Raw genomic sequence first — 26,833 nt, 5'->3', positions numbered from 1 at the left:
ACTGAGACGTTTTGAAATTTGTCAGATTTCTTTATCAACACTGATGTTGTTGTGACGACCTTCTGTATACAACTCGTTGTTGCTTAGCAACGCAGTTGCCAGTTGGTTTCTTCAGGAGATCGTCAAACACGTGAGTTAAGTTGCATTGCCCCTCGTCTTTGTTCATGGTGGTGCCCTGTTGACTGTCCTCACAACAACATTAGTGTTGATAAAGAAATCTGATATATTTTGAAACGTCCACAGTAAGTGCTGTTTTTTGGGACTAGAACTATGACATTCGTGCCTATTTTCTAATAACAGTCGTGATGAACATGTTCAGTAATACTATGGCAACTGCAATCCTACTCGCCTTAAGATGCAAATGTCGCATGAAGAGACAATGACACTCAGTTACTCATTCTTGTGCACCTTGAGTTGTAACCGTCTTTTTGAAAATGGTCTTATTTTGATAACTTTAAAAACTTTCACTTATACATGGTGTCTCAAAATGTATAACGTATATGCGCATGCGTATGACGTTGCAGTTCAATGTCTTATATTTTTATACAAATCTGAAATTTAGGCTATTATGGTTTATATAAGTAATGGAAGAGGTATTAACCCAATTCAAAATACCATAGAAACTGTGTCATGTTGCGTAATTATGACAGTGTCTGAAAACCTACCAAATTTTTTTTATTTGTAAATTAATTTTATGTTGAAATATAGTACCAAAACAAGTAGAGAACGGCACACATGGCAAATTTGCACAAATCGCTTGATGAAATAGGTAAAATTGAATGACAAAATACTTATGCAACTGCATGGGCCAAATGAATTTCAAAAACATGCATAGGATAATTATGTGCCAACACAACATTTTAACAATACGAACAACAAATTATGACTCACTTCAATTGAATTCTAAGCAGTGTACTTAATTTTGCATAGTCGATTGCATTGTCGGTGCGTTAATGTACTAATCAAACTACCGGCGAATTACATGTATTAACGAAATTTATTACTATAGACCAAATCATCAATAAATAATCAGGAACATCTTCTAAGTATTATAGTTCATAAAATCTTCAATGAAAACTTACCTTTAGTTTGTAAAAGTACCGCAAAAGTAAGTGGTTGGTGGTTTGATTAGAGCCAATTGGTAACGTCATGGAGGATCACTGTTAGCAGCTGGTGCCCTCGGGTAGCCAAATATAATCTAGCGTTCATACCACCAGATCAGTATACATGTGAAGCGGTTTCCGGTAAAGTTTATTACGTCTATAGATCCGATGAAATGGGTCTTTTGCGTTTTGGCGTCTATAGTACCAAATTGTCATAAGAATTACGACATATTGCTACTGTACCGTATTATCGAATTCTGTGTTCAAAATTGTGCTTAGGGGACCGTTTGAATGTGTTTTTGCCCAATTTGAGAAACATATGGAAAATTGCTACACATTTATGATTGAACTGCGCATGTACACAAGTACTGTTAAGAAGATATAACGCCGCGAAATAAACCTGATTAAACAGAAGTAATAAAATAGTAGACGGACAATGTTATTTTATGTTTAGATAAGTCATGTATGTTTCTCTTCCAATTTAGAATATAAAACTATCACGTTTGAAAATCCAAGGTAACACGACTGGATTTAGAACGTATAAAGTCTATGGCGGGCGATTTTCTTCTTTTTTCTTTGTACAATTTACAGAATTACCAAATTCGAAGGTTGACTATATTGACAACTTAGATCAAGTATTGAGATTTGACATGGAGTAAGGAATATTTTGTCGCAAAATTCCACGACTGGTCTTGTCGGAGTCTGCATAAACCTCACGGGCTAAATATTAATTGGGGTGTGTCGGGAGATGGTGTAAAATAATTGTTACATTATGGCACTCATAATGTAGTGAATTAGCATAAAATGACGGATTTAAGGAGACTGAAGTTGATTTTTGTGGGGGTAAAATTTCTGAATTTGAGCAACATTATTCCGATATTATTAAATTTATTGAGGTTTGAGGTGATATTTACTGAAATACCAATAGGGGTTCGTCAGAACTGAAATGCACTTGTAATCTACCAGTTTGGAAATTTTGAATTGCTGATGAAGTTACTTCAGAATGAGAACTGCTAGGAACCTCTGCAGCTGGATGTTTCTTCATCAAATGTCAGTTTCCGGTTAAGCCAGTGTTTATTTTGAGTGTGAAGTGATCCGCATAGTGTCCATCGCTCACGTAAACGATAAAGAAAAGCTTTTAACTGTCTTTTTAATGTATTTCAAAATGTTATCTGGAAGTTCAATTTTATGGTGAATGCGTAAAACATCCATGCCTAGGCTATATGGTATAATGAATTTATATCTGAAAATGAGCCTGCTGCATAAGCAACATAAAAAAAATTTCTAGATAACGATGCCATGATTTTGCTTTATCTTGATCAATGTTAAAAATATTGAGACCTTATGCTATTTCTCAGTGCAGAGCTGTAGTGAAAACCGCAAAATCCCCAGGGTAAGTAAGCAATATGAGGGCGATATGCACATAACATAATAAACCCTTGCGCTGTGCACTGATCCATCAAATTCAGCAAAAAAGTGAGCAAATAGGGTACATTGGATGGACCTTGGAATGTAGGCTTGCAAATAGTTGCAAAAAAATTGCTATCAACATAGTCCTAAGACTTGTATGCAAATGATAGAATTAATTTCTGTACTGGAATTGACAGGAATCCAAACTAAATTTGTATTTTTCCCAAAAATGCATATTTTTACCGTATTTCACCAAATTAGCCCCTCATTACTCCTTCCCTCATTACTCATAACTCCTTTCGGGTTATTAACATAAATAAACACTTTGGAGGGAAATCTTAGATTAACCGTGGGGGCGTTATTCGCCGTGGTTGTCTTTCCAGATATATATTTAATTATTTTAAAATGTCATATAAATTTTCACGAACATGCTCAGAAGAATGAAGTGGTAAACATGGATTGGTATCGCATTTCTCAAAGAATTTATTTGCATCTGAAACAATATAAAAACAGGAAAAGTTGTGTTGATGAAGAATACATGTCCAAGGCCATTGACGGCTGAAGGCTGCAGATGATGTAATTCTTTTGTTTTTAATATATTTTTGGATTAACTAATTATTAATCATAACAAAATGTCAGAAAAGAAATCCAAAACAAATGAATAATCAACGAACACTAAAACTTTAGGTTAAGTCTTTTAATTCAACATCCATGCCAGCTCAATAGGTTCAAGTGCACTGTAGCAGTTACCATGGTTAACCTAATTTCATTTCATTTCATTTCATTTCATTTTATTTGCCAGAAAATACATAATACAAAACAAAAATTCATACAATATAAGAGTACAATACATACAATCATGATAAAATACATTAAAAAAATGAAAAAAAATGAGCAGCATGCATGTTAATATTAATGTTAAACAAATAAATCATATATAAGCAAAATGTTAAGAAACATTCTTTTTTAAAAGCATGTTAAGAGAAACAACACAAATAATTAAGACACAGATCATTTTACTAGATCTGAGAAATTATGTCTTAGAAAGACATATCCAAACAACTTGTTGGTAAAACCATATAAACAAAATATCTAAGGTAATCAAAAAAATGAAGCATAGTAATGGAAAATTACTAAAGAACAATCTCATGGTTGGTTATTTTAGATAAAGACAAGTTCGAAATTACTCTTATTGTGATATTTCTTGTTAATTTATCCCTTAAATCAGGTACCTTTCCATGCAGATGGAAGAAAGCCCGAATATGCCCAGTTTTAAGGTGGTGATAATACAGATCCAGGTAATTACAGGCCAATATCAATTCTTCCCATTTTATCAAAAATCATCGAGCGTGCTGTATTTGACCAAATTTACCCTTTTCTAAACTCAAATGATATGTTGCATGAGAGCCAGTCAGGTTTTCGGCCAGGTTTTTCAACATCTTCCGCATTATTAAACATGATGGTGAGTACATTGGTCTTGTAATGTTAGATCTAAGAAAGGCTTCCGACACAGTGAATCACAATATTTTAATTGATAAATTGCCAAATTTTGGTATGGATGATCATGTTGTCAACTGGTTCAGAAGTTACCTTAGTGATAGATCTCATATAACTGGTGTAAATGGGTCAAAGTCTAATGACCAAAGAAGTTCTTGTGGAATTCCACAAGGCTCGATTCTTGGGCCGCTATTGTTTATTTTATATGTTAATGAACTACCTAAATATGTTAATGTAAAGGTGAGCATGTATGCTGACGATACAGCAGTTTATTATTATTCAAAAGATGTTAATGATATTGTTAGAATACTAAATAATGATTTAAATAATGTTGACAACTGGCCTGCAAGTAACAAATTAAGTCTTAATGTTGACAAAACCCATTTTATGTTAATTGGTACTCCACAAAAACTTGCAAATTTATGTAATGATGATTTTAATGTAAACATAAAAGGAACCCGTCTTCAAAGGGTTAATCATTGTAAACACCTTGGCATTGAAGTTGATGATAAACTGTTATGGAACAATCAGATTGACCAAGTGAGAAAGAAAGTTTTAACTGGTTTGTACTTTCTATTAGGAAGGAGAGCCGCTAATTTTTCAGTGTCTACTTTATAAAAGCATTGTTGCCACTCACTTTGACTATTGCAATGTTGTTTGGGGAAGATGTAATAAAACCCTTAGTAATAAACTTCAAGTCTTACAAAACAGAGCAGCAAAAATTATTACAGGTGTACGTAGATATGAGTCAAGTACAGAAGCTTTAAATGTTTTAAACTGGAAAAATCTTGAAGAAAAGCTATACATAAACGAAGCAGTTACAATGCATAAAATTGTAAACAATCAAGCACCAAAATATCTGTGCAATAGATTTGTTAAAAAAGAAACTTGTTATAACACCAGGAATAAAGATGTTTTTATCATGGATAAGCCAAATACTGAATATAAGAAGCGTAGCTTTAGTTATAGAGGTGCTCAACTGTGGAACTCGATTGATGACAATGCTAGAAGCATGTGTAATGTGAAACATTTTAAACAACTTATTTCTTAATATTTGTGAATAATTTATCATTTTGTATATTTTATATTGTTTAATATCTGTATTATTTATGTAATAGTGATCTTGATGATGTGTTTTAATAAGTTAAATTTAATTTGTATATAAATCGTATATGATGTTTGGTATGGATGATGCGTGTTGAGGGGATGAAAGGCTTTAACAATATACTTGGTGAGTTGGGATTGGGGTGTGCGTGTATGTAAGTGAGGGGTGAGTGGAGTGTATGTTGTTTCATGGTGGGAATATGTGTGCTTGTATGAAGATGAACGTAGGTGCTACTTTTATAGTATTTTATATTAATATGAAATTTCTGTATTTGTGCAATAGTGGGCCTGCAAATTATCACGATGTGTTTTAATAATTTATTTCCTAATAATATTTTTGAATAATTTATCATTTTGTATGTTTTTGTGCAATAGTGGTCTTGATGATGTGTTTTAATAATTTAAATATAACTTGTACATAAATCATATTATAACGTTTTATTGTGAAATATGTATGGAGGATGTTGAGAGGGTGAGAGAGGAGTGCATGTGAGAGTGTGACTGTATGAGGAAGAATGCAGGGTTACTATTTTATTAATTATATACATCTTGTCTTTTAGTAAAATATCGTATTTATTTTAGTTTTTAGTCTATGTACACTAATATATTATATTTTAAATTAACTTGTGTTTGTTAGTAATATTTTTAATAGGGATGACCATCATAATTTCATGTTGCCCCTTTTGCTACAAAAGATTGTTTTCTGGAAAGAACTCATCAACAGAAGTATTTTGGTGGTTAAATGGTCAAAATCGGTCAAAAACTTTTCGAATTATGAATTTTCAAAGTTTCCCATTCTGACCGGTCATTGGAACGAAATAAATTGACAAAGTCTAAATATAGCAATGTGAGCAAAATTGGTATAAGCATATATTTACCTTTTTATATTTCTTTATTTTAATATATATGCAAACATGAAACAAGCATATTGTGAAAGTATCAAAGGGTTTCTTATGAAATGGCACTTTACTAGTCAATAGCATTAAGTATTTCTTCAAACCGAGGCTCTGAAATCATGCTTTTAGAAAACATTTGCCAAAAATCATCCATAATGGCCAAAGTGGCACAAAATCAAAAGTCCAGGTGAACTTTTTTTCCACAACAATATACACTACACATAAGAAAAATACTAATGTACTACAAGGGATTTTCAACATAGGAATCCAAACAATCAAGTACCAACATGCACAGCTTTATCCTGATATCACTTCTGGGGTTTTAACAAAATGTTTAACCTCTATTGTGATTGGTAGCAGCATAAGGTATCTCTTTGATAGCTGATAATGCCCAGCCATTCAGCAAGTGGCTAATAACATACCTTGATAGGCTTGAATGAATACTGTCATGTGCTACAAAACCATCACATCCAGGGCCTGGTCACCCCATATGCTACAGAGAGCACAGTACTTTAACAATGGAGTGAAAGACTCATTATTGATTAGGCGCGTATTTTAAAAGTACAGCTCCTGTGCGTGTATAGCAGCAAGTCAGTGCAGATGGTATAAATATAAGAAAATGTTTAGGGTTGAGATCAGGTGAATAATACAACAAATGAGCATGAAACTTCACATTTATGTTCAGAAAGGTGTCTATTTAACATGATTCGAAAGGTGTTTGGAAATTCCAAAGGGAAGCTGGTGATTTAATTTTTAACTCGAGATCTACTTGTCCGGTTTTTTTTTCTTTTTACAGAGGGTATGATAGAGCATGGAAGAAAGAGATAAGAAGGAACCACAACGAACGCATTCACTTTGTCCACTCCCTTTACCGACATTTAATTGACATTGTTATTCATGAGGATTTACTTTGATCAATACCCCGCGTTAAATAGGTGATTGGTATTGTACTCCATGTATTTGCATGTCTTCTGGAGCGTGTCTGAAGGATGATTTGAACTAATGACCTTCCGTGCAAGCACTCTATAGGATTTTCTCTGGTGACGTGATCATCGGTCATTGATGGCCTACATCTTTTTCTTCCATTTCGTCCAATTTTCCCGAACTTTGATGACTTTTTTCTCAGAGTTGGCAGTCTTTGGCACTGAAACGAGTTAGTTAGTTACGATTATACACATATAAACTATTAAATTAAACAGGTTTCATGTACCGGACTCAACCGGAACATTGTACATTATTTAAGAACATTTTGCATCTATTTTTCATCGAAAAAGTCACCAAAATCTTACCTTATTTGCTAAAGATGAAACTCAGCAAAAAAACGGCCGATTTTGATGACCTTTTTGATATTTTAAAGGACAGTTTCTACACAACACGATCAAGAAAACGGTTTGACTGTAGATCCTAAAACAAAGCTACTATACATGTTCAGAGCATCAGTGAAATTCCATAATCTTACTTCTGGGTAGCGTTTGTTTGTTCTTGGATGGGTTTGTTATAGTTTTTTTTTTTTTTTGATTTCGCCAAGCATCGATCGCGGTAAATGGATCATACATGAAAGTAAGTACCATTGATAGCTTTTCTTTTCATGCGTCAATAGATAAGCGGATTAAAACTTGGCCGATCGAAGTCGTTGTGGTTCCTTCTCATCTCTTTCTTCCATGGATAGAGGTAATAAAAACAACTCTGCCAAATTACAGCTCAGTAGGTCAAGGTGTTCACCTGATCTTTTTCATCTGAATATTTTGTGCCATTCTGAGCAGTGCTGCACTGGGCCACTGGCAATTAAGCGCACTGTGGCGATTGACCAATTTTGACTCACACTTACAGAAAAACCAAATAAGTTATGATGCTGTAATTTGCAGGATAGTTACAAAACATAATTGGCATTTACATCTCCAATTTTTACAGAAAAATTATGAAAAATAAAAGAATGAGCTCAATTTAGAAATGTCTGTGCAAGCAGTGCACAGTTGAGCTCCCTGCATGTCTATGGGAGTGTTCTAATCAAGTTGATGGTTCATTGGTCATCCCTATTTTTAATATCCACACGGACATGTGGAAGAACAATACTGTATTGAACATGTTTTTACCGTGTATAAATAAAGATATTATTATTATTATTATTATTATTATTATTATTATTATTATTATTATTATTATTATTATTATTATTATTATTATTCGAATTAAAACCAAACTTTCCTCTGGTTTTCAAGTCCAATCATTCTAATTAGTAATAAAACTAGTGGCCCTAATTACAGGAACCTATGCCAACCATAGATCTTAAGATATTCAAATCTTAAAAAAGTACTTTGCACATCATAACTAATAAAAGACCATACATTTCAAGAGCTCATAAACTTCCAAACACAATGACTTCCACTTAGGTCATAGCAACATGATTTCAGGTATCTAAGTTACTCAAAACCCCGTAACGGACGTTGTAATGGACGCGTCCGTTAGTGCAAACTAGGCCAAACGGCCGTAGGGAAATGGCCTAACGGACGAGGTAATGACCGTGGCGCTATAACGTGATTAGTCTTTTTTGGCAGTCGTTTACAGTTTTGTTATTATTTCAGACTAACATGTTTTTAATTGACTTGGACCGAAACGAAATTTGACACGATTGTGTCTGTTTAGTTGAGATACCGTTCTACTTTGCTAGTAACAGAAAAACGATTAGTGGTGCCAACTGCACAGAAAAGACAGGCGTATAAAAAACATTATATATCATGATGCACGGTGTTACCCAAGACACCCATTTGAAGAATTTGCCTAATTTAGCTATAATTAGTATTATCCCGGCCGCAGGCACGTTGATTGGGGGGGATATTTCACCCTTTCAATCAGTCTTGTTTAGTTTTCTTTCATTCACGTAGGACTACATGCAAAGTTAACGATTCCCGTATTATATATAGGACTTACCATAAGTTTGTCTATTTAATTATTTCATTCATCCATTCTATCAGTCTTACTATTCTTTCCCAGCAAACACAAAACGTTTTCCACATCATTCGCAAAAGGTTACAAAAGGTTGTCAGAAAACGTTTAAATGTCGGGTTATATAAAGGGTATAAAAACGTTTTAATAACATTCCAAAAACATTTTTGAAAACTTGGTACAAACCATTCTAAACAAAATATTATTTTGGGGTTGAAAAAATATTTTGCAAAAAATGTTTGCCCAAAATATTTACAATAACGTTTTTAAAATGTCTTCACGACATTTAAATGTTATTAAAACGTTTTGTAACAAAACATTTTAAGAACATTTCTGTGTTTGAAATTTCATTTCAAAACTTTTTTACCGTTTGTTTTGTACTTATGGATGCAAAAACTGTTCTTAGTTTTACCCATGATGATATCTCAGGGATGTGAGAAATTACGTAATTTCATCTATAAGATATTTTGAAAGAAATATCATGACTTCATTTAAAGAAATATCATGTTTTTATGTAGTTCGTGTTAATTATAAGAAGAAAAAACTACTTATGATTCTTTTGTGTCAGTTCTTGATGTTTAATGCACAATTAGCATTTTTACGCGGTGCAAACTTGATATGCGCAAACATGGCAAAAGTGGCCCAACACGTTTTCTGGACGGTTTAGTCGGACATAGATTTTGAACCAAAGCGGGTAAAGAAACCAACTAAACGTCTTCTTTCAGCTAAGATATTACTAATTGTATTGCATATAACATTTGTGACATAACTCTTTTAGTTTTTTCCTGAAAAGGCGAAATTCAATTGTATAAATTTTATTGTTACACCCTGTATTCGAAGAATTGAGCGCGGAAATGGAAAATGTTACTTTTGCGCGCGTGTTTTGTTTTCTTTCTCCTGTAGATCTATAATCGTTCTCATTGACCTTGGGTTGTTTATTTGTTCTCTCTACATCCACTCCCGCACACACCCAACCTCACTTCCATACACAACACACACCTTCTCGAAGAATCGAGCGCGGAAATGGAAAATGTTACTTTTGCGCGCATAAATCCGAATTTGAATTTTCTTTCTCGGTATTTGACGGTGGGTGGTGTACGTTTGTTAGAAATGAAATGAAGAGAAGAGATGAAAGAAAGAAACATAACAATAATAATAATAATAATTTAGACAAGTGTTAATTATGTGTATGACTATGCAGCCTGATCATAGGCCCTACATGTAAACGACATCCTCTAAATTAATTTTCTGAAAAATAAGACAAACTCAGTTTCATCCAAAGTTGTTAAAATAACAACTGACATGATGACACGGACAGCAATGGTATTTTTAATTTCACCAATTCAAACAACACTTACCTATTTTTGGTAACAGTAAAGGCCACTTCGTAAAACTTCCAAATCTGGGTGTTTGATATACCTAGATTGGGAAGACATGCATAATTATGCATGTCACATTTTAAGGGCACTCATTTTACTGGTAATGATAATAGTGATTACATTCTTAAGTTATTATGTTCAAGTTCAAGTTCAAGTTCAATTTTATTAAATACAATCAGGCCTTTGGCCCATAGTATTACAAAATATTTTGCATTATAAAGCATCACAAATACACAAACAACACCACAAATTATTTTAAATAATTATATAACTTGTATGAGAAAAACAGTAAACTGATGAATAATTTTTACATGTAAAGTATTACCATTAACATGATTAAGTTTTAACTACACTATTTCTTAGACTGAATGCATGATAAACAAATGCAGCTAAGTTTGCCAAAGTGTTCGAGTCTTGAGTATTTATTAAAGAATAACACTTTTGACGAGTTGGACGAGTCAAAACCCAAACAGGCAGGTATCTTTAACGCAAGCTGGTGAAAAAATTGCAAATGAGAACAAAATGGAATTCGTCCTCGATATCCCCTGTTTCACAAAGGACACAAATGCGACATTCTCTATCAATATTTTGAATTCTACCCGTCTCAATAAATAATGAGTGACTCGAACACCTCAACCGGCTAAGGGCTTTTCTATGAGATGAAATTTCAACAGAAAACAAATATATTTCAGGATTAAGGAGAGTTTTGAATTCTCGGTATGTACATAATTTATCAAGTGTGCAAACATCGGCGAACCACTCTTGCCTGGCTGTGTCTCTTAACCTGGTGGAAAAGGATATTAAAAATTTTTCAACAGAACCAATATCTTGAGTAATCCAGACAATACCAAACCCATAATTAAAAAGTAAATTTTTAATTTGAGTAACCCAAGTAATATGACCCTGGCTATCAAGTGCATACAACATTTTGTAACATTTGTATGGGTAACGGTGATTTGACATACATAATAGTTTACACCAATAATTAATACAACGGTAGGCATTCATTACAAAGAGTGGAAATCTGCCACATTCTCCTAAAACAGCAACAGTTGTTGTCTTGCTGCCGACACCCAGATATTTCTTACAAGCCTTTACATGAACCCTCTCGAGATGCGTATAAGACTTGTAGCCCCATAATTCTGATCCATAAAGAAGAACGGGCAATAAAGACGAATCAATTATCTTAAAATAAGGAATAAAAGGCAGACCACCAACTTTATATGAAATCCCTCTGATTGCAGCAAGTGTTTTCTCACCTTGCTGGGCTAAAATTGAAGTTGCTTTACCCCATGAATTACCTGTGGAAAATGTTATACCAAGATACTTATATGAACTAACACATTCAATCTCATTACCATTCAAAAACCATTTTTCGTCACGCCTCAAACGCCCTCCTTTGCGAAAAACAATAACCTTTGTCTTATCCATATTTACAGACATTCCCCACTCTTTACAAAATGTGAAAGTGCATATATGTGTTGTCTCAACCCACTGGGATCATCTGACAATAAAACAACAACATCATCGGCGAACATGAGAATTTTAATTTCTTCATCAGCAGACAGTTTAACTCCAATACCTCTATACTGGAAAACTATATCTTTCAACCATGAAATAAAAATAGAAAATTGTAATGGGCTACACATACAACCTTGTCGAACACCCACAGGACAAACAAACATTTTACTAATACAATTACATGACTTTACGCACGCACAGACCGTCTTAAACATGCTTTTGATTATATTAAAAAAATTTCCACGAATACCAATAGAAAAAAGTTTGAATAGAAGTTTATCTCTTGGAACAGAATCAAAAGCTTTTGAAAAATCAACAAATAAGCAGTAACATTTACCCCGTTTTTTACTGAAACACTTTTGAATAATACTGTGAAGCACAAAACAATTATCAATGGTGGAATATCCTTTACGAAAACCTGCTTGACATTCGGGGATTTTATTGTTTACATCACACCATTCAGTTAACCTTTTGTTTAAAATACCTGTAAATATCTTACTAAATACATTTAACAAAGATATACCTCTGTAATTTCCTGGATCAGATGTAGACCCCTTTTTGTGCAATGGAATAATCATACCTGTTGACCATGCTTTTGGAAAATAGCCAGAAGATAAGATTGAATTGAATAATCTGGTTATGACAGGAAAAGTAGCATCAATAGAATGTTTAAAAAACTCAGAGGGAATACCATCAATACCGCATGCTTTATTACTTTTCAAACTACCAACCATATACTTAACCTCATCCTCTGTTATATCGTTATTTAATATATCACAATTAAGACCTTGTGCAGAAACATCAATATCTTTAAATAATTCAGTTACGTTATCATCAAATGAGAACATGTTCATATAAATATTACCTTGAAATACACTTTTAAAATAATCATACCATCTTTGCATAGAAATACACGGCTCAGTACGGGCGTCCTTTCTCAGATATTTCACAACAGCCCAAAATGATTTTTGATCTTTGCAATCATTAATAAGTTTATTTCTAAGAGCCTTTTGGTACTGATATTTCTTTATTTTACACATCTGTTTAAACGATTTCTTGCAAATAATGTACAAATTCAAGTGATCAACTCGCGCAGAATTTCTGAAAAGACGCAGAGCCATGATCTTTTTGGCCTTCGAAGTTTTAAGCAGTATACAGACTTTTTTATTGTACGTACAATATTGTATGTACAATATGTACGTTATTTAATCTATTGCCATTCTATTTCCAGTAATGTTTAAGTTCTAACGAATGTTTGATGACGTAAAATCGATAATATATTTCTGCTAGATATTGTATGTAACATATTATCGATTTTTTTTTTTTTAACATTCGTTAGAACTTAAACATTACTGGAAATAGAATGGCAATAGATTAAATAACGTACATACTGTACATACAATATTGTACGTACAATACTCGGAGTCTGAAGCGCGCTTTACACTCGCTGTCAAACCAAGGTTGTTGCACTTTAGCATTTAGGCGCTTGTTATTGTTTACACGCATAGCATCACCAGCACTTTGTAGTATTTCAACAAATTGATCAATAGTATTGTTAATAACAGTATCACTGGGATCATGGAATTAATGAATAGATTGACACAAATCACGAAGTTTATCTGTCACGACCTGTGATGTAATAGTCTGAATGAATGTGTTAGCATGCTCATTGATTCATTTGAATCGTTTCACAGACTGATCTTCCGCACCTGTATTTTCACGCATATAATTATCAGCATCTACACTGGAATGTTTACAAGTTAACTGCCATGCAATGGGGAGATGATCAGAATCAGTTTTTACATCAACAGAAAAGTCATATATGAAATCAAATAAACAACTTGAGGATAATAAATAATCAACAACGCTTTTACCTTGATGACTGATAAAAGTAAAATTACCACAAACATCTCCGGGTTTTCTACCATTGATTATGTGGACACATAATGTTTTACACATGTTCAACATCATTTTACCAAAATTATTGATTACCTTATCACTTGAACTTCTCGGTAACCTAAACTCATCATAAGCATATCCAGGTAGGATATCGGGAGCAACATTTTCATTATCGTCATGAAGAATAAAATCCTCAACTGTTGACGTACGAGCGTTCAAGTCACCAGCAACAATACGTTTGCATCATGATGAGTTGAGAGTCTAACAAGTTCATCTTCTAAGTTTTCAAAGCTGTTTGAATCATCAATATCATGAATATACGTATTTTCTGGATGAATATAAACAAGAGCAAGAACAATATCATACGGTATGATAAAGAAATCTTTCTTTAACAAGAATGTTATACAATCAAGATGGTTATTTTTAATATTTACAATACCAGGGACCAAATATTCTTTAATATACACTGAAATACCACCTGAATATCTGCCCCTACTTTTTCTCCTTCTACCTGGGCATGAAAAAACCAGGAAAACTTTCCTTAAAATCTAATTCATGTTTATTCCACGTTTCAAGCAAGGCAAAAATATCAAATGAGGTACAATAACTGAAAAAATCAGGATCACACAATTTAGATTCAAGTCCATTAATGTTCCATGTCATGCATGAAATTTTCTCAGTTTTAACCGATTTACCATGTTTATTGTCATTGTTTACATCTGTTTTATCCGAATAGGACCGGCCGAATCCCTATTTGTAAACAACTTGATCTGTACCTTTCTCAACTACATATGTTCGCGTTTCACCGGACTTTAGAGTTACATACAACTTCTTGTATTTCAAGTTTGCTTTTCTCACCTCGGCTCCAATCTCTTTCTTTTTATCAAGCAGGAGTTTGCGGATCTTGCGTGTACCAGCTGAAAAATCCTCATGAAGATAAAATCCGGTATCCTTCAATCTATATGCTTGGCCAAGAACGCGATCTTTATCTTTAAAGCGGGTGAAACTTGCAATAATAGGAGCAAAACCGTTAGTTTTTGGTCCATTTGGGATGCGATGAACACGTTCAAAACCTTCACCAACAAGCGTGCATAAGTTATGTTTTATGAAATGTTTGACTTTCAGTTCGGATTCGTCCCACTTTTCATTCGGATTACCTTCAATGCCACAGAACATCAAATTATTTCTACGGGATCTGTCTTCACTTTCATCAGATCTGTCGGTCATATCTTGTAATTTATCCTGAAATACCCTATTTTTGTCTCGTTCTGCCTTCAGCTCCGCTTCAAGATCATCGAGTTTTTTAAGTTTATCTGTTTTTACCTTTGTTTGTTCTTCTAGTCCTGTAATGCGATCAGGGTAGTCAACATGTCAACTTGTTCCTTGGTAGCCAGTTGTGTTTCAGGTCCGGGGTTCAACTCCACGTCCCCTGACATCGTCAGAAGCAAGGGGACGAACGGAAACATACTTGTAGACATTCCAGCATGACAATTACTCACGACACAGTTCTGTTGTAGATTCATGTCATAGATTGTGGTGTTACCATAGAAGTATTCCATCATGTCCGGGAAAATGTCAACACCCCATAATAATCCATTTGCACCGTACACAACAACAGCAATCACAATAACACCGGCCACTAGTCCATAACATGAATCTCGTGGTTCGTATTTCCCGCCTGTACTGTACACACCAGGTAACGCTACATTTCGCCATGACATAGGTTGTACAAATCCACCAATTCTCCTACGGTACGAGTCTAAAGAGACTCCCATTTTCACTTAAATCAGTCTTTTGCATAAAATACAAGCAGATGGTGTAGGTTTGGTGAATGAAACGTAGCTAAAACAACCCAAAAAGGCAGGATTTTGCGAGAGCTTTTTTAGTGCTGTCTTGTATCGGTGACGCCCTCTGTCTCAACGTATGTATCGGCTGTCTCTTATGTATCGGCTAGTGTTCTGTTTCATTGATGAAAATGCTATTAATCACCCAAAAAAAGTTTACAGTCAAAGAGTTTACAAGCTCTTTGACTGTCTCCGATCTAGGATTTCCCTTTCAACAAAGGAGCACCAGCGCGGTACAATGCACTGCAGCATGTAGCACACACCGACATTGCCTGGCTAATAATTACTTGGTACACCAGAGATACTAAAATAAATACCAGAGATCGATACACGCGAATTTGCTATGCACGAGTTTGATATGAGAAGAAAATCTTTGGATACCGGTGTAGAAAATGATGAATATCTTCCGTAAATGATTTCGTATAAAGAAACCAGATGTGGCTCCTTGCACATGAATATATATTTTGAACAGATATGATAGTCGTTAGCGTGCGCTTTGAGACAGTAGCTTGCGTCTTGAGTCAAAAACTGACAATAATTCCGCAATAATTCTGATTTATATGTGCCGAATTATATAGCGCAGTGTATAGGCCAATCGTGAAGGTTGTCTAAAAGAATATGACCTATGGCGTACCATGCTTGACTGACACACAGCGATGTTAGTCACCGAGCTAATCGGGGCTATTGTCAGTAGCCTTAGTCAGATGTCCTTCAGCCTATTATGCGACTGAACTATTAAAGGAAGTGTCCGGCAATCACAACATTAGGTCTTATATGTTAGAAAAATAATTATCAAGCACGAATCACATGGTTTTATTTCAATCAAACTCATATTAACCATAAAAACGAATAAAAACAGCCGTCTCTCAACACGCGATTTACAAACAGAATAGTCAGATTACACCCTTTTTTCATTACGTATGATTAATACATTAATATAAGCTAATATGTGACCCGGCAGCACAAATTAGCCGTAAATTCCCTAAATTGTATTCTGAGCTACTGTGTAAAATGTGTACGAAGGTCGTATTCATCAATAACTTAAGCTGGCCCGACATCTATCTTGGCAGTCAAGTTAGCTCAATCGATAAGGCGTACGAACCCTGGCGGTGCCTAGTACGATCTCGTGAAAAAAAAATTGGACAAGGAACTAACTGCCTAGTCATATTTGGACCTCCAGTGACCATCATTTCTGAACAGCAATTTTTTCATGGATTCTTGTACTTTGGGGTATTTTAAACAAAATAAGCTCCTATGTCCCTCACCAAAGTGTGGGCATTAGCTGGGAGAGGCCAAAATCCAAAATGGCCGCCGGCGACCATTTTGAAAAAGTGAATTTTCGGTATCTTCTGAACGCTTTGGTCGTTTGAAGTCATGTGACATGTAGGGGCATGGTCATTGATGATTGTGACCAAGTTAGGTCATTATTATGTTTTCAGGGTTATTAGGAGTTAAGAAAACCTAATAATGATAATATTGGATGGCTTATTTCGCATGATACCATAACATATTGGATTCGTCATACAAATATCGAACTCGCCGTTGGCTCGTCCGATATTTTTATGACTAATCCGATATGTTACATGGTATCATGCTCAGCCATCCAATATTATATCAAAATTGGTGTACGCATGTTAGTGCTAGAGCAAATATGAAGGTCGACAGAAGAAAGAAGAAGAAGATCCTGTAAGAAAAAAGACACAGCCGTGACTAACGTCAACGGCTGTTTTAAGAAGATCCTGTAAGAAAAAAGACAAATGCAATATTTTTGCAACCATCATATTTATTTATTTATTTATTTATTCATTTATTTATATATTAGAACAGACGCTTTTATATCAGCGGCACACATCTACCCGACGGTGCGTTCACAAAATTACAAAGTAAAACAAGTAAACACAATAAATCAACAAAAATGAAACATGACAAAATGTTAATGAGTACAATATTATCGATCCACCAGGCACAATCCCATTTTCATGAGCGCGAGCAGACAGAGATAGCGGTGCAATGGCTAAAAGCGGGAACCTACATTGTAGGTGGAGGGCTCGCATTTATCGAACAGACCAGAGCACAGGCAATCAAATATGGCAGAGGAATAAAGTGATTGTGACTAGTGGAACAACAAATTTTAATACTCAGATGCAAAACAGAATTTACAATTAATTACGCAAAATGTACATAATTATAAAAATTAAATTAAAATAACTTGACGTGGAACAAAGTTGTGTTGATGAAGAATACATGTAGCTGAAGGCTGCAGATGATGTAAATGTAATTCATAATTGATCTATTGTGATGCCAGATCCCTTGTGCTTGGTTGAATCCATTAATTGAAGAGAGAGTGCTCATAGGTCAATGTACTTTATCAATAGGGGAGTTTTTGAGGCTATTAAAAATATTTATTTATTTATTTATTAGAACATACACTTTTGTAACAGTGGCACACGCCAATCCGGCGGTGCGTTCATAAACATGATATAAAAGAAAATTACACAAATATTCAAAGGTGACTTAAAAACCACAAGTCAAAAGTAAAACTTGTTGTACAGCAAATGAAATACACATTGAATGACAAATGAATGAGGAAAACACAAAACTACCTCAACCCAAGTTGACTTGAAGTGGGTTTACGGCAATAAAAATATTATATACAATATATAGATTATATTAAACAAGCAACGCAGAATTTAGCACATTATTAGTTGTCAGTAGTCTTCAATTCTGATCTTGCTTTCCAAGCTCTCTTTGCGAAAGATTTCAACAGAATTTATCAAAAATTTGATATATATCATCAGCATTACTTATATTACAGAAAGTGGTCGCTGTACTTCCAAGAGCAAGATTAAATTTTACATCTAGATTGCCAGAAATAAACAATTCCCAAATATCAAGGCCATTTAAATTAATCAATTCATTCTCTAGTTTACAGTATTCATCAGCTCTAATATTGTTAAGTGCATGACAAGTAAAAAGAAAATGCTTTACATCTTCAACACCAATGTTACAAAGCTTACATTATACCGTCGTTATCTGGAGTCCATCTGCTAATTTTACGTCTAAAGGAAGTGTATTTGAGCGAATCTTGAATTTGATACAAGCACCGTGAAAATCAATTTCATCTAAGAGATAAGTTTCCATACATGGAGCGTTCTTGATTGTCAACTAATCGATGAGAGAAGATTTAGATTTAACATCATCTTTCCATTCATTATTAAAGATGTTATATATAGTACCTTCAATTGATTTAGCCCATCATTATGAAATAATGTTGGCGAATACCTCGAATTATTTATCTCTTATGTGGACACAAGGGTGGATAGGGGTCCGCATGATAAAGATATTCAATAGGAGACATTATCAAGCAAATTTGGCATAAAGTATTTAGCATAGGCCAAGCCTACCTAGAGAAAGATACATTACTAGATGAAACTTGGACAACACCTGGTACAAAATATTATGACCATGTCGTGCATTTTGTTGATGTAGCTAGGCCTATATCGAACTCCCCCGCGCACGTTGTTGTTTTGATGATAATTAAAACTTGAAGTATTGACAGAAGAGAGATATTAAAGTTGTCTCTAGAATTAAGTCATTCACCCCCTAGAAGCAAAGAAAAGATACTTTCAAAAGAAATTTGCTTTAAAAAATTGAAAATCTAAATTGGAATCGTGTCAGACACCGTCTGATCTCGTTTCTACTCACAGGGAGGCAAACGGGCCGGAAGTGTAATGCCACTGTAGCTCTTTAAAAACCTAAAATTTGAGCATAATATGCGTGCATTTTCATCCATATATTTGTCTTACATCAATTTAGGATAGTATATAAAAGTTGAAATATCCTAAGGCAGTCGGCCATGATATATCGTGCATAAACTTGGCGCATTGTTTCAATAACAAATGTTACTGTGAACGACTCGCGGCGGCGGCTTTAACACCCCCCCCTTTTTTTTTTTATAAATCTGAATTGCCTTTGTTTTGTATTTTGTTTGCTTAAATATGGATAAAGTTTGATTTCTGTTTTTAATCATGCAAATAAAATACAGATGAGAGATATCAATTAGTTTTATAAACGATTTCGACTTCTTTTTCATTAAGTTTGTCTTTTTACCTCAAATATATGTCTTTGAACTCATGGCGCAATCAGTTAGCGTGCCGTAACGTTGTTTTTTTTAAGTCACGGGTATCCCAGGTTCGAACCCCGTCCAAGCCTTTTTCTCACGTTTTTTTCTTTTCTTTTCTTTTCTACGTTTTCACAGCTTGTGTTGTTGAATCAAATTAAACTGGTCAAAAACCCGTATTTTTTTTTTTTTTTTGTGATTTGATTGGAGGATATGGGGGAGGGGGGCTGATTATGCAATTATTTTGGAAAGATATTTTGTTAGGCCTATATGCTGGCAGTCATTCCTAATTTTAGTTTTTAAAGCGCAAAATTCAAGTTTCAAACGCTATTCTGATTTGCTCCCGGGATTTGCTATCCAATTCGTACACAATTTGCCTAAATTTTTAGTTTTAATGGAACTACAGCGCATTGCACGACATGCCATTGTAAGGTTATCTTTCAGTATGTTGGGTGCTCAGACAAGAAATCGCGCGCCAATTAAACGCCCATTATTTTACTTTAAAGCGGGGGGGGTTGGTGTAAGTTGGAACATAATTAGGCCTACTATCAAAAATATTTTCAAAAAAACTTTTAACAGTTTTCACAATATCAAAAATGAAATTAAAGAGTACTTTATTTTCAGTAATAAATCACTTCTCTTTAAATTTTGTTTGATTTTTAACGTTTTTGAATAATAACCTTTGCATGCTCTATTATTAAAACACCGATCCACAGAAGAACATTTGTTTTGTTAAATTTCCACTTTTTCTCATTTCCTACTATATTGTGGCGGAAATGGATGTCGCCGATAGAGGGCCTCCTTCAGTCACGTGGTTTCATTGGCTATATAAGCGGAGTGCAATAGCACTCTGTACCAGTCTGCCTGTAGCCGTGAGTGTGGTTGGTCGATGACTGGTCAATTAGCTCTCCTCTCTTCTCTCCTTCTCTCCTCCTTGTGGCGGAAATGGATGTCGCCGATAGAGGGCCTCCTTCAGTCACGTGGTTTCATTGGCTATATAAGCGGAGTGCAATAGCACTCTGTACCAGTCTGCCTGTAGCCGTGAGTGTGGTTGGTCGATGACTGGTCAATTAGCTCTCCCTCTCTTCTCTCCCTCTCTTCTCTCCTTCCAAGCCGCCGCTCTCCGCTCCTGATTCCACTCCGATCTTGGATCAGCCCGAAGCCCAATAAAGGTGTTGAGCCAATTGTTCTCATATCTTTGTGTGTCTGCGAGTATTTCATTTGCCAGTCAGGTACGATATGGTTCGTACACCCACTAGATCCTAAGCCTTGCTTTGCCAATCGCTACTATATATACCGAAGGCCGGTTCCGCTACATTTGGTGGCAGCGGTGGGATTTTTGTGACACTGGACTGCTATCAACATATCAGGGATTGTAAGACAAGCAGAGAGAATGGCGTCCAACTTTGACGATGATCAAGATTGGATGGAGGATTTCCACAGCCAAGTGCAAGAGGAGGAAATCGAACGACTGCGGGAGCGTGATAAGCAGTTGGAGTTTAAAAGCAAAGGAAGCAGCGAAAAGGAGTTTGGATTTACAAGAGGAGATCAACTTACTGAGAGTGAATGGTGAAGACGAGAGGCAGATATTCATTGATGAAATTAAACGCTTACGGACAAAATAACTGAGAAACAAAAAGCAACTGATTTAAGCCAACCAATGATTGAGCCACCGCCAGAGTTCTGCACAGAAACAGTGTCTTCTGCTGAAAGGAATCCCCAGCAGCAGTACGGGGAGACGGTCAATGTCTCCGGAGGGGAGAGGCATGTTGCAGCTCGTGGTTCAGATGAGGCTGACCACGTGGAGTATGCAAGAGCATTAACTCCGGGAGAAGAGCAGGAGCAACGCCAATTTCAGGAGATGCAAACGATTCTCCTGAACAATATGCCAGACAAACGCAACCAAGGACAGTTGGACAAATCGAGTCACAAAAGGCATGAAAGGACACAAAAAGATGCGTCGTGTAGCCCGATGGAAGATGTGAGCGTTATGGTGGAATCAAGAATGGTTCATGAATTTGAAACGCCACCGGGGTACGGAAGAGCAACGGCATCCGACCCATATGTGTTTATCCGGGAGCCGAGGCAGATCAACAAATCTATGAAAGAAGAGCAGCTGACGCAAAGTTATGAAACTCCAGCGGTTCCATATGCATCAGCAAGTGTTAATTTTGGACAAAGATCCAAAGTCGGAGACCGTCAGGACGCGGGTGTAGAAGAAATGAAGTTGGAGTTGGAGAATTTGAAACAAGAAAGTAGTGAGCTCCGTCAAATGCTAACGGGTCAGGTACCATCCGACAGACATAAGAAATATAAGAAACGGGCTCCGACATCACATCAAGTAGTCAGCTCAGAGTTCCGAAGGAAGGATGCAGGTGATATGACCCCGGGTAATGTCAGCATAGAACGACATAAAGGCAACATCAGAAGAGTCAAAGAAGAAATGTCGGATACAGAATCTGTCGACTCTGAAGAAGAGGAGCCATATCACAGGACCATGGAGGTTAAGGCGAGAAAATTGTATAAAAGGAATGGATAAATTCCCAGAGCCGAATGGAGCGGCCTAAGCAGAAACAAATTACGCCCGAAGCATTCAAAGGAGACGTACCTCTACAGGAATACCTTAGCCAATTTGAGTCGCCACTTGGAACGGTTGGACTGACAGCCAAAAGGCACAGCAATTATTTATGAGCCTTCGTGGTCGAGCCAGAGGTGTAATTCGACAGCAGGATGAGTGGAGAACAATTACTTATCAGGAGTTGGTTAAGCGGTTAGAAACCACGTTCGCCGGCCAACCAGAACTTACTATACTTGGCACAGCTTCGTGGTCGCCAACAACAGCAACAAGAAGATTTTGCACAAGCTGTTAGAAAACTAACAGATAATGCTTACGTCGGCATGGCAGAAGAAGCCAGGAACCGGATAGCACGAGACTACACAGTTGTTTGATGTATATAGAATTGGCTTCATTATTAACTAAATGCAAACTATAGATGGCGCTATTTATCATAAATCCTATTTCTTTATTTGCAAGGGTCTTGTGATTAATACTGCCATTACAACAGTTGGAATAGGTGAATCAAGCAACAAGGAAATTTTAAAAACATATTTTATCATACAATAAAAGGAATTATTTGTATTAAAAGCTTGAAAGGGTAATTTCCAGTAACTAAATAGCGCCACCAATTTTGCCATTAATAGATACATTTTATATCCCAAAAGCTTTAAAATATACTATAAAAGTGAATAATTTTGTAAAAGAGGGGAAATTAAAGTTGAGAATGATTCGAAAGCATCTGAATACATTAGCATGATATTACTTTTAGCTGTTTAGGCCTAAAATTTGGTTGTACATGATGTTTTGTTTGAAAAATTAATAAATGATCCCATCAAACAACCGTGACTACTTCATGGGTTACATGCGAGATAGAGAGATACGATCAGCGGTGCACCTCTCCCGCCCTACATCTATGGAAGCAGCATTACAGACTGCATTAGAGACAGAAGCGTTTTTGACCAGGAATGGGAAACTCCAAAATGCCTCAAAGATGTGAGTGCCTTCCTCGGCTTAGCATCGTATTACAGAAGGTATGTGAAGAGCTTCTGTGATATTGCCAGACCACTAAACCGCTTGACACAGAAGAACATCGCATATTCAATTGGACGAATAGTTGTGAAGAGGCTTTCCTTGCATTAAAGCAGTGTTTAACAACAAGCCCTGTTTTAGCATATCCTACATACTCCGGCCAATTCACTCTTGACACGGACGCTAGTGCATACGGAATAGGAGCTGTGCTCTCCCAAGAACAGAACGGTCAGGAAAAGGTTATTGCTTATGCCAGCAGAACGCTCACGAGAGCTCAAAGGAATTACTGCGTCACATGAAGAGAGCTACTGGCAGTAGTCTTCTTTGTTCGGTACTTCAGACCGTACTTATATGGCAGACACTTTACGATCCGCACTGACCACGGATCACTCCGTTGGCTTATCAACTTTCGAAATCCGGAGGTTCAAATGGCTAGGTGGCTACAGATACTTGGAGAATACGACTATGAAATCATACATCGCGCCGGGAAGAGCCACCAAAACTATCCAGAAAACCTTGCTCTCAATGTAATAGGAGCGACTCCGAGAGCGAAATCACTACTCCAATAGAGAAGAAGCTGGAGCCGGAGCCAAAGAGAGACATTATAATGTCGAATAAATCTTGCCAATTTCCCCGGAGCAAAACAGCTCTCCAAACTCCGGAGAAGGACGACAAGAGGACATCCATCACCCGCAGAAATACGGTGATCATGACTCGACTAACACAAGCAATGGGAGCCATTCCGGAGCAAGTCCGAGGATAGTACCAAAGAAACAGACATCCAGTAAAGCTGCTCCAATGAATATAAGTGAACAAACGGATCAATTAAGTGCTACCGAGCGATCTGTTTCAGCCAGCTGTAATGACTCAGATCAAGTAGAAAGCTCAGCAGTTCCAAATACGCAGAAGCATGGAACAGCATCCGTTTGTAAAAACAGCTCCGGAACAGTAGAATTAACAGACAGCCGGGTAAACCAAACAAGAACAGTAAGAGCCATATGTCCTGCACCAAAATGGACGAATGAAGAAATGAAAAATGCGCAGATCAATGATTCCGATTTGTCATGGCTTTGGACGGCCAAGGAATTAAACAAGAAACCGGAGTATGCAGTAGTATCACCATTGTCAAAAGCTGCTAAGGTCTATTATCTAGAATGGGACCGAATAGAGCTGAAAGAAGGTCAATTGTATCGACGATGGGAGTCTAATGATGGAAAAGTCATAAAGTGGCAGTTAATTATGCCAGAGAAGTACAAAGAGATTGTGCTTGAAGAATTATTGCACAACTTCAAAAACAGCAGCGCTGTAAATAAAACCAGAAACAAGCTGTTTTGGAATTAGGAGTGACATTCGTTCTTGGCTCCGAAAATGTGATATTTGTGCCAAACATAAATCACCTTCTACAAGAAGAAAAGCCAAGCTACAACAAGACATAGCAGGACATCCGGGACAGAGAATAGCCATGGATATCCTTGGTCCGCTTCCCATAACTCCGACAGGTAATCGTTACATTCTTGTTGTCGGAGACTACTTTTCGGAGTGGGTGGACGCATATCCTATACCGGATCAGTAAGCAGTCACCTGTGCCAATAAGTTAACATATGAGTGGATATGTCGTCACGAATGTCCGAAAATTCTTCACAGTGACCGAGGGAGAAACTTTGAAAGCAAAGTCATGGCAGAGGTATGTTCATTGCTTGGAATAGACAAAACACGGACCACTCCACTGAACCCCAAGTCAGATGGCTTCATAGAACGATTCAACAGAACTATGCTGAATACGATTGCAGTCCTGTTGGATCCACATAAGCACCAACAGGATTGGGAAGAAGTTTTACCTATCGCTCTCATGGCATACAGAAGCTCCGTGCAGGAATCAACATCTGAAACACCACATGCTATGTTGTATGGAATGGAGATGGAACTCCCGATAGACTTATCATCGACTCCGGTGGAGCCAGAAACAGATAGAGTGTTGAAGACGGATTATGCTCAAGCAATGCGGAACAATTTAAGAGCTGTACACGACAGAGCTAGAGAAACCTAAAACAAGCAGCAAAGAGACAGAAACGGAACTATATATGAGGTATCATAACACAACCAATTCAAGTAGAGTCTTTTGTATGGCTACATCAGGAAGTCAGGAAGAAAGGACGATGTCCAAAGCTCCAATTCAAGTGGGGTGGACCCTACTTAGTTACAACTAAGTTGTCTGATGCTGTGTACAGAATACAGAAATCGCCACAGTCGAAGCCCAAAGTTGTTCACTTTGACAGACTCAAACCATACGAAGGTGAACAATTAAGAAATTGGTTGAAAAACAAAATGTGAATTTCATGCTCCGACACTCAAATATATTAAGCTCCGAAATCCGGCGCACAGTTACTCCAAGATATTAATGACTCATATGCTCCGGCGCTCAAATTATTTTACGCTCCGGAAATCCGGCGCATAACTCAGTGGCTCCGAGATATGCTGGGGATGTCACCAAAGAAGAGAGCGCGTAATAGTCCTGGCCCTGTCCTACAGATCCGTATACATTTTTCAAAGAGGAAAGTTTGAAAGTTGATTCGAATAGGGTATGCATAGGTCTTCCAAATTCTACTAGGTGGAAAATTCCAAACCCGGGCAAACTCTGTATATGGCATTTTTTCAAAATGGCCGCCAAAATGTACTTATGAACCAGGTAAAATGACAATAACTCTGAAACTACTTGACCTAGAGGGGTCATTGAGGTGTCTATCCCCACTAAATCAAGGCTGTCTGATTGAATGAAGGGGGTTTCATGGATGTCTGAGGTCCAGGACACCTGGAATACAAGATGGCTGCCCGTAGCAATCATAATCATCATATCAGTTAGATGATATGACAATAATTCGGAATCTGCCTGACCTACAAGGGTCATTGAGGTGTCTATCCCCACTAAATCAAGGCTGGCTGAGTGAATGAAGGAGGTTTCATGGATGTCTGAGGTCCAGGACACCTGAAATCCAAGATGGCCGCCCATAGTAACCATAAATCATCATATTAGCCAGGTGAAATGACAATAATTCGGAATCTGCTTGACCTACAAGGGTCATTGAGGTGTCTATCTCGGTAACTATTTAATCTAGAAGAGCAATTAAGGTGTGTAACTTCGCTAAATCAATTCACACCAAATCCAGATGGCAGTCATAGCAACCACTATAAACAAAATGAAATGTCATCTATGTACCTATGAAAATCAAGGCTAGTTTCCATGGTTATCTGAGGTCTTGGACACCTAAAATACAAGATGGCTACCCATAGCAACCACATGCATATTTCCACAGTTATAACTGCAAATGATTTAAATCGGGGTATAGGTACATGAAATGTTGCCCACTTAACCAATGTTACGTTATTGATTGTTAATTTTGTTTGTTAATGTTACAGGTGGGTAGAGATTGACAGACATGACAGAGGAAAAGGAAGAAAGTGCATCTGAGATCGATGGACTTAATCTCCTTATTCCCAAGCCTGCTCATCCTCCTCCAGACCCTGAAAAATGTA

The 26,833-nt window shown here is 36.5% G+C and overlaps 1 protein-coding gene across 1 annotated transcript; it reads left to right on the top strand.

The window, feature by feature from the left end:
• Nucleotides 1–24,977: 24,977 nt before the first annotated feature.
• On the top strand, nt 24,978–25,349 carry LOC140169162 (uncharacterized). Its single transcript, XM_072192419.1, has one exon. It carries the CDS (start codon nt 24,978–24,980, stop codon nt 25,347–25,349), a length of 372 nt encoding a protein of 123 aa, XP_072048520.1.
• Nucleotides 25,350–26,833: the final 1,484 nt, after the last annotated feature.

Source organism: Amphiura filiformis, chromosome 14 (assembly GCF_039555335.1).
Source record: "Amphiura filiformis chromosome 14, Afil_fr2py, whole genome shotgun sequence".
Lineage (NCBI taxonomy): Eukaryota > Metazoa > Echinodermata > Ophiuroidea > Amphilepidida > Amphiuridae > Amphiura > Amphiura filiformis.
This window is presented reverse-complemented; position numbering and strand designations above follow the sequence as displayed.

What these genes read in the sequence shown, in the direction of transcription:
- LOC140169162 (XM_072192419.1), top strand. Translation starts at nt 24,978, where the DNA reads ATGGCAGAGGTATGTTCATTGCTTGGAATAGACAAAACACGGACCACT.